This window comes from Eretmochelys imbricata, chromosome 1 (assembly GCF_965152235.1).
Source record: "Eretmochelys imbricata isolate rEreImb1 chromosome 1, rEreImb1.hap1, whole genome shotgun sequence".
Taxonomy (NCBI): Eukaryota; Metazoa; Chordata; order Testudines; family Cheloniidae; genus Eretmochelys; species Eretmochelys imbricata.
In genome coordinates this window covers 277,178,597-277,193,897 of record NC_135572.1, presented here as the reverse complement: position 1 = coordinate 277,193,897, position 15,301 = coordinate 277,178,597, and the positions used below count along the sequence as shown (strand labels likewise).

General features: G+C 44.7%; 1 protein-coding gene across 1 annotated transcript in view; it reads right to left on the bottom strand.

Moving 5' to 3' along the window:
- NDUFA12 (NADH:ubiquinone oxidoreductase subunit A12) overlaps positions 1–14,992 on the bottom strand; it is a 40,547-nt gene extending 25,555 nt beyond the window's left edge. The window contains exon 1 of the mRNA XM_077832213.1: positions 14,511–14,992. Within this exon, the coding sequence (XP_077688339.1) occupies positions 14,511–14,599 (89 nt within the window). The 5' untranslated portion in view covers positions 14,600–14,992. The remainder of the gene's footprint in view (positions 1–14,510) is intronic.
- Between the last annotated feature and the right edge of the window lie 309 nt (positions 14,993–15,301).

The window sequence follows — 15,301 nt, the reverse complement described above, 5'->3', positions numbered from 1 at the left end:
CTCAGCTCACTGCGCCGCTGGCGCAATGCTCTTGGCGGCGGGGCTGTAAGCTCCTGGGGCAGCGCAGCTGCTGAGCCCAGCCTGACCCGGTGCTCTGTGCTGTGCAGCACGACTGCCTGTCCTGGTGCAGCCGTGCCGCCAGCCACTGGTGCTCCAGGCAGCATGGTAAGGGGGAAGGGGGGGTTGGATAGAGGGTAGGGGAGTTTGGAGGGTGGTCAGAGGGCGGTGAACAGGGGGACTGAATGGGGGCAGGAGTCCCAGGGGGGCAGTCAGGGGGCGAGGGACGGGCCATGCCTGGCTGTTTGAGGAGAGACAACCTCCCCTAAACAGCCCTCCATACAATTTCGGAAACCTAATGCGGCCCTCAGGCCAAAAAGTTTGCCCGCCCCTGCTCTATCAATTAATACTTTAAATTTAAGGTTATGCTTCCTATGAAGAGCCCAGGATTAGGACGGAAAAAAAATAGCTTTTTTAATACACATACAAAATAGGAAAATGTATCTGTGCTTACATGAAAGATTTCTTTCCTGAAGTAATAATATCCACAAATCTGTTACAATCAGTTCTTCAGCTCGTTTGCAGCTTGGTGGCAGAAGACAACCTGTCAGTTATTAGCACAGGGGAATGCCCTGCCTCTGAAGTTTCCTCCAGTTGAGATAATTTTCACAATCAGAATAATTCAAATCTACTTTCCCCAATTAAAAATTGTGTTAAATATACTTGGGGGGAGAAAAAATTTCTTCTACTTCAGGGGATGGTAAATTCCACCTGTCAACAAACCCAGGTCTTTGGATGTCAATTTCCATCTCTGTTCTGATGATCCATTGTGTCTGCAAGTTGGCTTGATCTGTGGATCTTATTACTCAAAGAAAGGAAATTTTAAGGTAAGCACGGATTAAAGTTTCCTATTCTTTATGCTAAGGTCCATAGATCAATTTCAATAGTATTTTTATAGCAACGTGTCTCCATGGGTACAAAGGCACCTTAAAATGTGGATATCCAAAATTATGTATAAATATATTTATCTTCTCCTGGTTACTAAGGTGTAGCAACTACCTGAATTAAAAATACAATATTGGGTCCCATCAGAAAAAGCTTCCAACTTCAAATTAAAAAACCAACAACAACGTGTCTGACTGGAGATGATAGCCATTAGAAGGCCTACTCTAATGGATAGGAAGTGTACCACCACCTCATGCAGAGGTTCCTTCTGGGTAGTGCTGCAAGAAGAAGAATGAGGTTCTAAAGTCATGCTCTATGATTTAGTGGGGTTTTAGTAAGGTTGATGACTTGAAGTATTCAATGCTGGGATTTGTATAAAATCTTTTTCTTTAACATGCTGAGAACATTATACTACAGAGATTTGACCTGTTTGGGTATTCTTACACACCAACAATAAAGCCCTCCCAGGGGCATCAAAACTATTATTTTACTAGTTATATATGGTAAGTAACTATGGACTTTGCACCAGCCAGTAGAATAAGTTATTTGTTGACTTTTCTTTTAGGTTATGTAAGAATAACTTCCTCCAAGTATACATTCTAAACTTGTTGGAGGACTAATCTTGCAATAGCAGACCTCCTCTGTGACACAGAGGCATCCAAAGATCGAATGGCGGGTTAATCAGGCCTGAGACCAGAGCCAGAAAGGCATAAATTCAATTTCTGCTTTCCCCTCATATTTTTTTCTTGTCCTGAGAGCTGCCATTCACCACCTCATATCCTATGTCCTGACACAGAGAAGCCATTAGGTGTGTTATTTACTGGTTTCCAGAGACGACAACTGCCTGAAAGAATCTATCCGCAGGTTTGTTTTTTATTAAACAATATTTTACTATTTGATTCTCTGACTTGATTAGGACTGCTGACCTTCCTCCCTGAAGGAGGAAGGCTTCTCTTTATGGTGGTGTGCATATGCACATCTAGAGGAATCAGCACATCTATGGCCTAGTCTTTTCTGCACTTATCTGCCCTGCTGCAAACAGTGAAGGAGAGCAGGGGAAACAGCACAGATTTTATTTTGCTTTTGGAAATTTGTCCCCCTAATCATGCTTCAGAGGGGGAGCAAAATTGGACTCCGAGATCAGAAATATTTTCAGAATGGCGGTTAGCGATCCCATCCTCAAAGAGGCTGGGCTTATTAGTCTCCCCACTTGGCTCTCCCTGGCCTGGGGCTCCAGAATGGGCTCCCTAGAAGGTCTACGCCTCTCTATTTCATGGAATTCACATAGGCCAGATAGGTCTGTTTCTCTTGGCAGTCTTAGCCTGGAATATGAGTAGAGATCCGTGTGCAGAAAGGCAGACCCTTGTAGTGGTGTGAGCAGGAGGGACCTAGGCCCAAAGACATCATTCTGCACTTTCCAGCATTGTCAACATCTATGCTGTGTCCGGTGGTCTCCATCCATGACTCACAGGGAATTGGAGGGGGAAAACAAAGGAGGTTGCTAAGCTCCACAGTCTTAGGAAGGGACTACCAGGATTCAGGCATGATCTTCCATCTGGTGTGCTGACCTTCTAGCTTCACTCCCCTCACAAAAAGCCCTGCAGCAGGGAGTCCTGCTTGAGCCAGCTGCAGCTATGAAAGCAGAAAAACTGGAGGGAACTTCAGGGAGTGGGGCAGTCCTCTCCTGCCAGTAACGGACAGGTCTAGTTCTGCCCCAAGCTGCAGGCAGGCTGAACTACCTGTTGTAATAGGTTTCAGAGTAGCAGCCGTGTTAGTCTGTATCCGCAAAAAGAAAAGGAGTACTTGTAGCACCTTAGAGACTAACAAATTTATTTGAGCATAAGCTTTCGTGGTGCATCTGATGAAGTGAGCTGTAGCTCACAAAAGCTTATGCTCAAATAAATTGGTTAGTCTCTAAGGTGCCACAAGTACTCCTTTTCTTTCTGTTGTAATAGAGCTGTGAACCTCAACAGGAAAAATGAGAAGGACAGAACAGTCATACAGAGCGAGTTGGATCTCTTGTTAAGCTGGGACCATTTAAACAAAATGCATTTTAATGGAGCCAAATGCCAGGACATACACCTACGATCAAAGAATGCAGGCCACACAGACAGAATGAAGGACTACATCCTGGAAAGCAGCAACTCCGAAAAGGATTAAAAGGTCATAGTGGATAAGCAATTCAACAGGATGTATAAATCGGAGTAGGGTGGTGATTTTTCCTCTGTATATGGCACTGGTGATATCGATACTAGAATACTGTGTACAATTCTGGTGTTCACATTTTTAAAAAATTGCTGAAACATTTGAGAGGGTGCAGTGTAGAGCCAGAAAAGTGATTCAAGGGCTAGAAAAAATGCCTTAAAATGAGAGACTTAAAAAGCTCTGTCACAGCCCCCAGGTTTCCTACAGCCTGGGCTCGGATAACAGATTACTTCAAGTTTCAGAGTAACAGCCGTGTTTTTCTTTTTGCGAATACAGACTAACACGGCTGTTACTCTGAAACTTGAAGTAATCTGTTATCCGAGCCCAGGCTGTAGGAAACCTGGGGGCTGTGACAGAGCTTTTTAAGTCTCTCATTTTAAGGCATTTTTTCTAGCCCTTGAATCACTTTTCTGGCTCTACACTGCACCCTCTCAAATGTTTCAGCAATTTTTTAAAAATGTGAACACCAGAATTGTACACAGTATTCTAGTATCGATATCACCAGTGCCATATACAGAGGAAAAATCACCACCCTACTCCGATTTATACATCCTGTTGAATTGCTTATCCACTATGACCTTTTAATCCTTTTCGGAGTTGCTGCTTTCCAGGATGTAGTCCTTCATTCTGTCTGTGTGGCCTGCATTCTTTGATCGTAGGTGTATGTCCTGGCATTTGGCTCCATTAAAATGCATTTTGTTTAAATGGTCCCAGCTTAACAAGAGATCCAACTCGCTCTGTATGACTGTTCTGTCCTTCTCATTTTTCCTGTTGAGGTTCACAGCTCTATTACAACAGAAAGAAAAGGAGTACTTGTGGCACCTTAGAGACTAACCAATTTATTTGAGCATGAGCTTTCGTGAGCTACAGCTCACTTCATCAGATGCATACCGTGGAAACTGCAGCAGACTTTACACAAACTTCGTCGTGGCTGGATTTTACTAAAACTAGACAAGCCATTTACAACGCACACTTTGCTTCTCTACAAAAGAAAAAGGACACTAAACTTTCTAAACTACTACATGCTACAAGGGGCCACAGCAATGGTTCCCTCAACCCACCTAGCAATATTGTTAACCTATCCAACTATACTCTCAGCCCAGCAGAAGCAGCTGTTCTATCCCGGGGCCTCTCCTTCTGCCCCTCCACCCCCACGAACATGATACAGTTCTGTGGTGACCTAGAATCCTATTTTCGACGTCTTCGATTCAAGGAATATTTCCAAAATACCTCTGAACAACATACTAATCCACAGAGGTCTCCCTACCAACACTACAGAAAGAAGGATTCTAGGTGGACTCCTCCTGAAGGTCGAAACAGCAGACTGGACTTCTACATAGAGTGCTTCCGCCGACGTGCACGGGCTGAAATTGTGGAAAAGCAGCATCACTTGCCCCATAACCTCAGCCATGCGGAACGCAATGCCATCCACAGCCTCAGAAACAACTCTGACATCATAATCAAAAAGGTTGACAAAGGAGGTGCTGTTGTCATCATGAATAGGTCGGAATATGAACAAGAGGCTGCTCGGCAACTCTCCAACACGAGTTTCTACAAGCCATTACCCTATGATCCCACTGAGAGTTACCAAAAGCAACTACAGCATTTGCTCAAGAAACTTCCTGAAAAAGCACAAGATCAAATCCGCACAGACACACCCCTGGAACCCCGACCTGGGATATTCTATCTACTACCCAAGATCCATAAACCTGGAACTCCTGGGCGCCCCATCATTTCAGGCATTGGCACCCTGACAGCAGGATTGTCTGGCTATGTAGACTCCCTCCTCAGGCCCTATGCTACCAGCACTCCCAGCTACCTTCGAGACACCACTGACTTCCTGAGGAAACTTCAATCCATCGGTGATCTTCCTGATAACACCATCCTGGCCACTATGGATGTAGAAGCCCTCTACACCAACATTCCACACAAAGATGGACTACAAGCCGTCAGGAACACTATCCCCGATAATGTCACGGCTAACCTGGTGGCTGAACTTTGTGACTTTGTCCTTACCCATAACTATTTCACATTTGGGGACAATGTATACCTTCAGATCAGCGGCACTGCTATGGGTACCCGCATGGCCCCACAGTATGCCAACATTTTTATGGCTGATTTAGAACAACGCTTCCTCAGCTCTCGTCCCCTAAAGCCCCTACTCTACTTGCGCTATATTGATGACATCTTCATCATCTGGACCCATGGAAAAGAAGCCCTTGAGGAATTCCACCATGATTTCAACAATTTCCATCCCACCACCAACCTCAGCCTGGTCCAGTCCACACAAGAGATCCACTTCCTGGACACTACAGTGCTAATAAACAATGGTCACATAAACACCACCCTATACCGGAAACCTACTGACCGCTATTCCTACCTGCATGCCTCCAGCTTTCACCCTGACCACACCACACGATCCATCGTCTACAGCCAAGCTCTGCGATACAACCGCATTTGCTCCAACCCCTCAGACAGAGACAAACACCTACAAGATCTCTGTCAAGCTTTCTTACAACTACAATACCCACCTGCGGAAGTAAAGAAACAGATTGATAGAGCCAGAAGAGTTCCCAGAAGTTACCTACTACAGGACAGGCCTAACAAAGAAAATAACAGAACGCCACTAGCCGTCACCTTCAGCCCCCAACTAAAACCCCTCCAACGCATTATTAAGGATCTACAACCTATCCTAAAGGATGACCCAACACTCTCACAAATCTTGGGAGACAGGCCAGTCCTTGCCTACAGACAGCCCCGCAACCTGAAGCAAATACTCACCAACAACCACATACCACACAACAGAACCACTAACCCAGGAACTTATCCTTGCAACAAAGCCCGTTGCCAATTGTGCCCACATATCTATTCAGGGGACACCATCACAGGGCCTAATCACATCAGCCACACTATCAGAGGCTCGTTCACCTGCACATCCACCAATGTGATTTATGCCATCATGTGCCAGCAATGCCCCTCTGCCATGTACATTGGTCAAACTGGACAGTCTCTACGTAAAAGAATAAATGGACACAAATCAGATGTCAAGAATTATAACATTCATAAACCAGTCGGAGAACACTTCAATCTCTCTGGTCACGCAATCACAGACATGAAGGTCGCTATCTTAAAACAAAAAAACTTCAAATCCAGACTCCAGCGAGAAACTGCTGAATTGGAATTCATTTGCAAATTGGATACTATTAATTTAGGCTTAAATAGAGACTGGGAGTGGCTAAGTCATTATGCAAGGTAGCCTATTTCCTCTTGTTTTTTCCTACCCCCCCCACCCCAGATGTTCTGGTTTAACTTGGATTTAAACTTGGAGAGTGGTCAGTTTTGGATGAGCTATTACCAGCAGGAGAGTGAGTTTGTGTGTGTATGGGGGTGGGTTTTTGGAGGGGGGTGAGGGAGTGAGAGAACCTGGATTTGTGCAGGAAATGGCCTAACTTCATTATCATGCACATTGTGTAAAGAGTTGTCACTTTGGATGGGCTATCACCAGCAGGAGAGTGAATTTGTGTGGGGGGGTGGAGGGTGAGAAAACCTGGATTTGTGCTGGAAATGGCCTAACCTGAAGATTACTTTAGATAAGCTATTACCAGCAGGACAGTGGGGTGGGAGGAGGTATTGTTTCATATTCTCTGTGTATATATAAAGTCTGCTGCAGTTTCCACGGTATGCATCTGATGAAGTGAGCTGTAGCTCACGAAAGCTCATGCTCAAATAAATTGGTTAGTCTCTAAGGTGCCACAAGTACTCCTTTTCTTTTTGAGATTACTTCAAGGAACATTGAGGAAGAATGTCCAAGCAATCGCCACTACGATCCTTCCTGTCCCACTAGTGAAGGAAGAGAAAAGATTCAGAAAGTGATGTACTGGCTAGGTAAGTGGTGTAAGGTGGAGGTTTTCGGTTTTGTGGAACATTCATCTGCCTTCTATGAGAAGAGAGGTCTGTATCATTTTGGACAGCCTCCAGCTCAGTAGAAGGGGAACCAACCTCCTTGGGGACAGGCTGGCTAGAGTAGTCAGAAGGGGGTTAAACTAATAACAAAAGGGGAGGGTAAAAAGAGGGAAGATATGAGCACTCAGCACAAAATCAAGATGTTGAAAACAAATTGAATCAAGATGCTCAAGAATATGTAAAGAAGAAATTTAATTACTTATACACCGATACTAGGAGCCTGGATAACAAACAAAAGGAATTGCAATTGCTCATTTATGAAAATAAATTTGATATAGTTGGTGTCACTGAAACGTGGTGGGATGATCTGCATGACTGGAATGTTAAAATCAATTGTTATAACCTATTTAGGAAGGCTCAAGTGAGCAAAATGGGCCAGGGAGGGGGGACTCTGTCAAATATGGCGTTATCTGTTTCTGAGTCACTGATAACTCGAAAGAAAATTATCATGTATGCTTATGGATCAATGTCCTAACTGATAAAGCAAAAGTTGGGGTACTAGTTGCTGTCTATAATGTGCAGAGGGGGAAAAAAAAACAACCAAGTGACCATGGAGGACTTCAGTTTGAGTGATATATGCTGGTAGTCTCATGCTGCCAATACTAAAACATCCTTGAAATTTCTAAACATTATGGAGGACAATTTCCTAATTTAAAAAGTGTTGCAGCCAACATGTGGGAATTCTTTATTATATCTTGTCTTAATAGACAAAGAGGAACTGTTCACAGAACTAAAAATTAATGGTGGTTAGGTACCAGTGATCATGACTTGATCACATTTATAATGTGCAAGCAGAATCAAGTCCAGATCTGCAATATATATATTTGGTGCTTTAACAGGGCTAATTTCACGAAGCTGAAAACAATTATGAGCCAAATGGCAAATTTTTATAGATACATAAATAACAAAATGAATATAAGTCAAAAGTTAGGAACCGTAGAAAACTGATAAGGGAAGCAATGAGGCACAAGGAGAAATCTATGGCCAACAGCATTAAAGACAATAAAAGGAGGTTTTTTAAAGTATACTAGGAACAAAAAGTCCTGACAATGGTATTTGTACATTGCTAGATAAAAATGGTAGAATTATCAATAATACTTTAGAATAGGCAGAAGTGTTCAATAAATATTTCTGTTCTGTATTGGGGGAAAAACAGAGGATAAAGGTCTCATTATATGATGATGATAACACTTTCCATTCCACTAGTATTTCTGGAAGATGTTAAACAGAAGCTTCTGAAGTTGTGCATTTTTAAATCAGCGGGTCCAGATAAATTGCATCCAAGAGTTTTAAAAGAGCTAGCTCAGGAGCTTGCTGGACAGTTCATGTTGATTTTCAGTAAGTCGTGGAACACTGGGGAAGTTCCAGAAGACTGGAAGAAAGCTAATGTTGTGACAATTTTTAAAAATGGTAAATGGGATGACCTAGGTAATTCTAGGCCTGTCAGTCTGACATTGATCCTGGACAAGATAATGGAGTGGCTCATATGGGACTCAATTACTAAAGAATTAAAGGAAGGTAATGAAATTAATACAAATCAACATGGGTTGATGGAAAATAAATCCTATCAAACTAAATGATTTTTTTTTTTAAATGAGATTACAAGTTTGGTAGAAGAGGTAATAGTGTTGACATAATATACTTTGACTTGGTACCGCCCAACATTTTGATTACAAAACTAGAATGATATAAAATTAATCCATTTAATGTGCAGCATGATAAAAACTGGCTAACTGATAGGTCTCAAAATGTGATTACAAATGGGGAATCATCAGCAACCAGATGTATTTCCAGCGGGTCTGGGAGGGATCGGTCCTTGGTCCTACACTATTTTAAAATAACATGGGAAGAAAAAGTCACCACAGATAAAGTTTGCAGAAAACACAAAAATTGGGGGAGTGGTAAATAATGAAGAGGACAACTCACTGATTCACAGCAATCTGGATTACTTGGTAAACTGGGTGTAGGGAAATAATATGTGTTTTAATACAGCTAAATATAAATGTATACATCTAGGAACAAAGAATGTAGGCCATACTTATATGATGCGGGACTCTAAGCTGAGAAGCAAGGACTCTGAAAGAGAATTGGAGGTCGTGGTGGACAATAAACTGAACTGAGCTCCCAGTGTGATGTTGTGGCCAAAAGAGCTAAGGTGCTCCCTCTATATTTGGCGCTGCCGGGATACTGTGTCCAGTTCTGGTGCCCAGAATTCTAGAAGGATGTTGATAAATTGGAGAGGGTTCAGAGAAGTATACAAGAATGATTAAAGGGTTAGAAAACATGCTTTATGGTGATAAACTCAAAGAGCTCAATCTATTAAGCTTAACAAAGAAGGTTAAGGGATAACTTGATTACCATCTATCAGTATCTACATGGGGAACAAATATTTAATAATGGAGTTTTCAACCTAGCAGAGAAAGGTGTAACATGATCCAGTGGCTGGAAGTTGAAGCTAGAAAAAATTTAGATTGGAAATAAGATGTAAATGTTTAGCAGGGAGAGTAATTAATCATTGGAACAATTTACCAAGGGTCATGATGGACTCTCTATCATGACAATTTTTAAATCAAGATTGAATGTTTTTCTAAAAGATCTGCTCTAGGAATTATTTTGTGGAAGTTCTATGGCCCGTGTTACACAGGAGGTCAGACTACATCATCATAATGGTCTCTTCTGGCCTTGGAATCTATAACTGCTGCCATCACCAGCCTTTGCACTTGGAAGGCTCCCTCGCTCTGCTTCCTTACTGCAAGGACTCTGTCCCTAGGTGCTCTTTGAAGGCCATTGCAGGAAAAACCAGTCACTACAGCTCCACTCCAAACTTGGTTAGCAAACTCTTACTGTGTTACTTCTAATTAAGCTCACGAAGAAACTCATTCGCTGTTCATCTAGAGGCTCCCTTTTACTCTCTCAAGCACAGGAAAGTCTTACTACAGATCCAAGTTCAGATTTCTTTCTCAGAAACTGCTGGATCCTACGTCCTCTGAATTTGGTCTCAATTCCACCTTCCTGATAGCCTGGACGCCTACAATCCCTGATGAACTACTGTCTGGTATCCTGAGAATCCATTCCTGGCACCTTCAGCTAGGTCCCAGAAAACCACTCTTTTAGCTGGCAAGCCCCAACTCTCCTTCTACTGGATGGCTCCTGGTATCCAAACGGATCTTTACAGGGAGTCCTCAGATGTTAAGACCCCATCTCATGTCCAACCACAGGTTTTACTTTGCACAACCCCATATGTAAAATAACATTAATTCACCACATTCTCCACAAGCTCAATCTACTTAGTTTACCAAGAAGATGATCAAGGGGTTACTTAATTATGGAGTACAGTTACCTTCACCGTACTAAAGACCTCTTTAATCTAGCAGAGTAAGGCACAGCAAGAACTGACGGCTGGAAGCTGAAGCCAGACAAATTCAAATTATAAGTAAGGCACAAATTTTTAACAGTGAGGTTGATTAATCATTGGCTCAAACTACTGAAGGAAGTGGTGGATTCTCTATCTCCTGACGTTTGCCTGGATGCCTTTCTGAAAGATACACTTTAGTCAAACACAAACTATTGGGCTCAATAGAGGAGTAACTGGATTAAATTCTATCACCAGTGTTACAAAGAAGGAAACACTAGATGATTTAAAGGTCCCTTCTGGTCATAAAAATCTATGAATCATATGAAACCCAGCAAAGATACAAAGTTGGTAGTATAATGAAAGAAAACAGTTACAAGTTTCCTCATCCTGTAACAGGAAAACACTGTATGCTCTCCTCTAATTTTAGTCCATTTATATGATCCAATCCAGGTCCTTATTAGTATACTGATAGTATCCAGCATGTGTTATTTTCAATAATGAAAAATATAGGAAAACTACAGTTTGAAATACATTTTGTCAATAAGAATGGATTCTGAAACTGATCCTATTAAAAACAAGATTAACATACAAATACTAATAAAGAATATAGTAAAGGAGTACTTGTGGCACCTTAGAGACTAACCAATTTATTTGAGCATGAGCTTTCGTGAGCTACAGCTCACTTCATCGGAAGCATACCGTGGAAACCGCAGCAGACTTTATATACACACAGAGAATATGAAACAATACCTCCTCCCACCCCACTGTCCTGCTGGTAATAGCTTATCTAAAGTGATCATCAAGTTGGGCCATGAGCTCACGAAAGCTCATGCTCAAATAAATTGGTTAGTCTCTAAGGTGCCACAAGTACTCCTTTTCTTTTTGCAAATACAGACTAGCACGGCTGTTACTCTGAAAAGAATATAGTGCCTTTCAGATGAAGTTCTCAAAGCCCTTCATGAACATTCAAACAAGATTCATAATACTTTGAAACAAGCATGATTATTTTACTCTGAAGATAATTACCTCTGTCACTGCACGGAAAATCTATTCTAGGTAACATGGAGCTTAGAAGTAATTTTCCAATACTTTTCACCTTTAACTCAAAAAGACTATCTCCACAACTTCCCTGTTCACTGAATATACTGCGTCCATGGAGACCACACTGTAGAAGTGGAGGGCACAGCCAGGCATCCTTGCAACCTTTTTAGAGCAACAGCCTGCAATTATGGGGTACCCCTTTTAATTGACTTAGTTCCTCTCCACCTCCAGAATCCGTATTTAAAGATTGTTTCCAGAAAGAGGAAGGGAGGAGGAGCATCACAGTAGCTCAGTGAGGGCAAATCATCCAATTTTCTCATTCATGGCATTGCCTCCACAGAGCCCTGCTATAGATCACCAGCTAACAGTGACCATCTGTCAGGACCCCAGCTACAGGACACGGGTCAAGGCCGGGGCCTGGGATAGAGGGAACATGGTCCAAATTCAGTCTAGAGGATCAAGGCAAAAAACAACAAGCTGTTCCAGTGTCACACCATAGGATCAGATTGGAGTTGAGGTCAATGAGCTGCACTGGTCGGAGCCAAGTGAGTCAGCTGAAATAGGGTTAATGGAACAGGCAATGAGTCAGGAGCAGAGCAGGGGACCAGGAATCAAAAGCAGGACCAGGTTTCAGGATCAGGGCTGGGGCCAAAAACCAGGAGTAAGGTAAGGTATCAGGAATGCACAGCAGGGTCCATTTGCAGAAGCAAAACATGGATCTGCCTAGTTGAACAGATAGCCTGCAGGTGTTTCCTCAAGACCTTGAATAGCACACCTGAGCCAAGCAGGGAACATCTGTGGGCATGACATCTAGTGGAGCTTGGCCCCACAAGCCTCACAGCCCATTGACTGGATGCAGCTGTCACTCAGGGACCAACAGTCCCAAGTTCTAGCCCCACAGATCCTCACACCTTCCCTGATGACCCGTACTAGTTCAACAGCAATTACTGTGCTCTTGGTGCAATATCAAGAAAATAATGGGTGAGAAAACCTGGATTTGTGCTGGAAATGGCCCACCTTGATTATCATGCACATTGTAGGGAGAGTGGTCACTTTGGATGAGCTATTACCAGCAGGAGAGTGAGTTTGTGTGTGTGGTTTTTGGGAGGGGGGTGAGGGGGTGAGAGAACCTGGATTTGTGCAGGAAATGGCCCAACTTGATTATCATGCACATTGTGTAGAGAGTTGTCACTTTGGATGGGCTATCACCAGCAGGAGAGTGAATTTGTGGGGGGGGGGCGGAGGGTGAGAAAACCTGGATTTGTGCTGGAAATGGCCCAACTTGATGATCACTTTAGATAAGCTATTACCAGCAGGACAGTGGGGTGGGAGGAGGTATTGTTTCATATTCTCTGTGTGTATATAAAGTCTGCTGCAGTTTCCACGGTATGCATCCGATGAAGTGAGCTGTAGCTCACGAAAGCTCATGCTCAAATAAATTGGTTAGTCTCTAAGGTGCCACAAGTACTCCTTTTCTTTTTGCGAATACAGACTAACACGGCTGTTACTCTGAAAGAAAATAATGATCCATGAAGATAGGAACCAAACCCCACATAGGAGGCCAACAGATTTTAGATAAAGGGACATTTCAGATGCATGCCATTGACTGTCATTCCCCTAGCTGAAGGAGTCCTAAGATATTCAGGCACAAAAACACCATATAGGTACTCAGCAGCGAATGCATCATTTCTCCACTTCATCTTTGAGCTGAAATGGCTGGACATACAGACGTCTCCAAAAGCCACAAATCATTTCTGGCCTTTCTAAACAGCTTAGTCTTGTCCTAATAGTAGCTAAAAACACCTAGGATGTTTAAGGCTCTGGGGCTTTTGAAGGAAGACAGTGATAACCTTTAAGAAAAATACAATTCAAGTCAGAAAGCTGGAGGCCTGAACATTATGGAATATTGTATAAGGTAGGTTGGCTGTCCGAACCCTTTCTCTGATCATGTTGGCTGTGGTAATGGCTACCAGAAATGAGTAGTGTTAAGAGGTGCTACAGAAAGCAAGACCCCAAGGGCTAACAGGAACTTCCTATTAGATTTGTTACCAAATTCAAGTTGTGAAAATCAATAGGCTCCCACTTGGGAATGTCTGTTAGGCCTTTTAAAAATTGTTTCAAAGTATTTTATAGCCTTGGTCTGTGAAATGTTGGGTTCAAGGGAATCGTGCACACTTGCTATCTATCAACTACTGTTTAAAAGGTGCTGTGGCAACTCTTACAGCAGTGCGCTCTATGAAGTCACATGAAGAAAGAAAATGTTCTCGGTTATGCCCAACAGAAAACAATTGACTCTAATGGACCCTATCTTGAAGCTTACAAGAGTATGCCTTGAGTGCCCTGTTTTCCTGCCTAGAGGACCTATTGAGGCCCCTTCCAGTCCTACACTTCTATGGCTATGTCCACACCGGCGCTTATGTCGGTATAGCATATGTCACTCGGGGGGGGGGGGAATGATTTATTCATCCCCCTGGGCAACATAAGTTATGACAACATAAGCTGTTGCTTAGATATAGCCAAAGAAGTGTAGGACTGGAAGGGACCTCAGTAGTCACCTAAGCAGGAAAATAGGGCACTCAAGGCAGGAAGCACCACAAAGCAGCGCCAACACAGACCTCGCTTACCCTCCCTTACCAGGATAGTTCATTTACCAGTCCAAAGGAGTTACTCGCCCAGGCTAAGGGAGGGGGGAAGAAGGTACTTCAAGGCTGCTCGATAACAAGCCCCCAAACCCCACTCCACGGGGCTCCCTGGGGGCGGGGAGCGCCTGAAGCCAAAGCGAGTAACCCCCCGGCCCCCAGCACAGCAGGCACCTCCCCAGACAGACGAGCCCCCCCCCGCGGCCCGGGGACGCTCCAGTCCCCCCGTAGGGCTGGGACAGCCCCGCTCCCCGGGCACCAGAGGTCGAGGGCTCCCTGCCCAAGGTCACTCCCGTTCCCGGGGGTGTCACTAGCCGGCCCCAGACACGGGGAAGGGGGAGGGGGGAGGAAGGGACGCTTCGTACCTGAGCAGCTGCCAGAGGGCGCCGCGGAGGCCGCCATGACCCCCGAGCTGCTGCAGCGCCCGCCTCAGCACCCGCACGTACTCCGCCATCTTGGCGGGCGGCCGCCGCTGGGCCTGGGCGCAGCCGCGACCGACAGTTCCGGGCGACCTGGTTTCCGGCAGGGGCAGGCAGCGCCGCCCGCCGCGCCCCTCAAGTCCGATGTAGCCGGGCCGGCGGCTGAGTGGAGCGCGCCCCCCTCACCCTGCCCGGCGGGACTGGGGCCGGGGCTACTCTGGCCGCGACTCAGGCGCGCTGCCCGTTGACTAGCGGCCCGGCGCCGGCAGCGCTCCTGGGCAGCCAGTCCGGTGCCACGGGCTTACGTCCTCCCGTCCGTCCGCGCTGGCCGATCGGGGAGCCCGCTGGCGGGGAAGCGCAGAGGCCTGTCGATGCTCACGTTAGTGTTTGTATCAGGCCCTAGCTTCATCTCCGCGCTCAGGACGTTCTTTATCCATCCGCAGCCAGCCCGCTGTGGGGCTGCGTTTGCCCCGGGCATCCAAGTCTGCCGTCACCGAAACCCCGCCCGGAGCTTTTTCCACTTTGCAGCCCCTAGGATTGATTTCAAGAACAGGAGGACTTGTGGCACCTTAGAGACCGACCAATTTATTTGAGCGTAAGCTTTCGTGAGCTACGGCCCACTTCCTCGGATGCATGCAGTGAGCTGTAGCTCACGAAAGCTCATGCTCAAATAAATTGGTTAGTCTCTAAGGTGCCACAAGTCCTCCTGTTCTTTTTGCGGATACGGACTAACACGG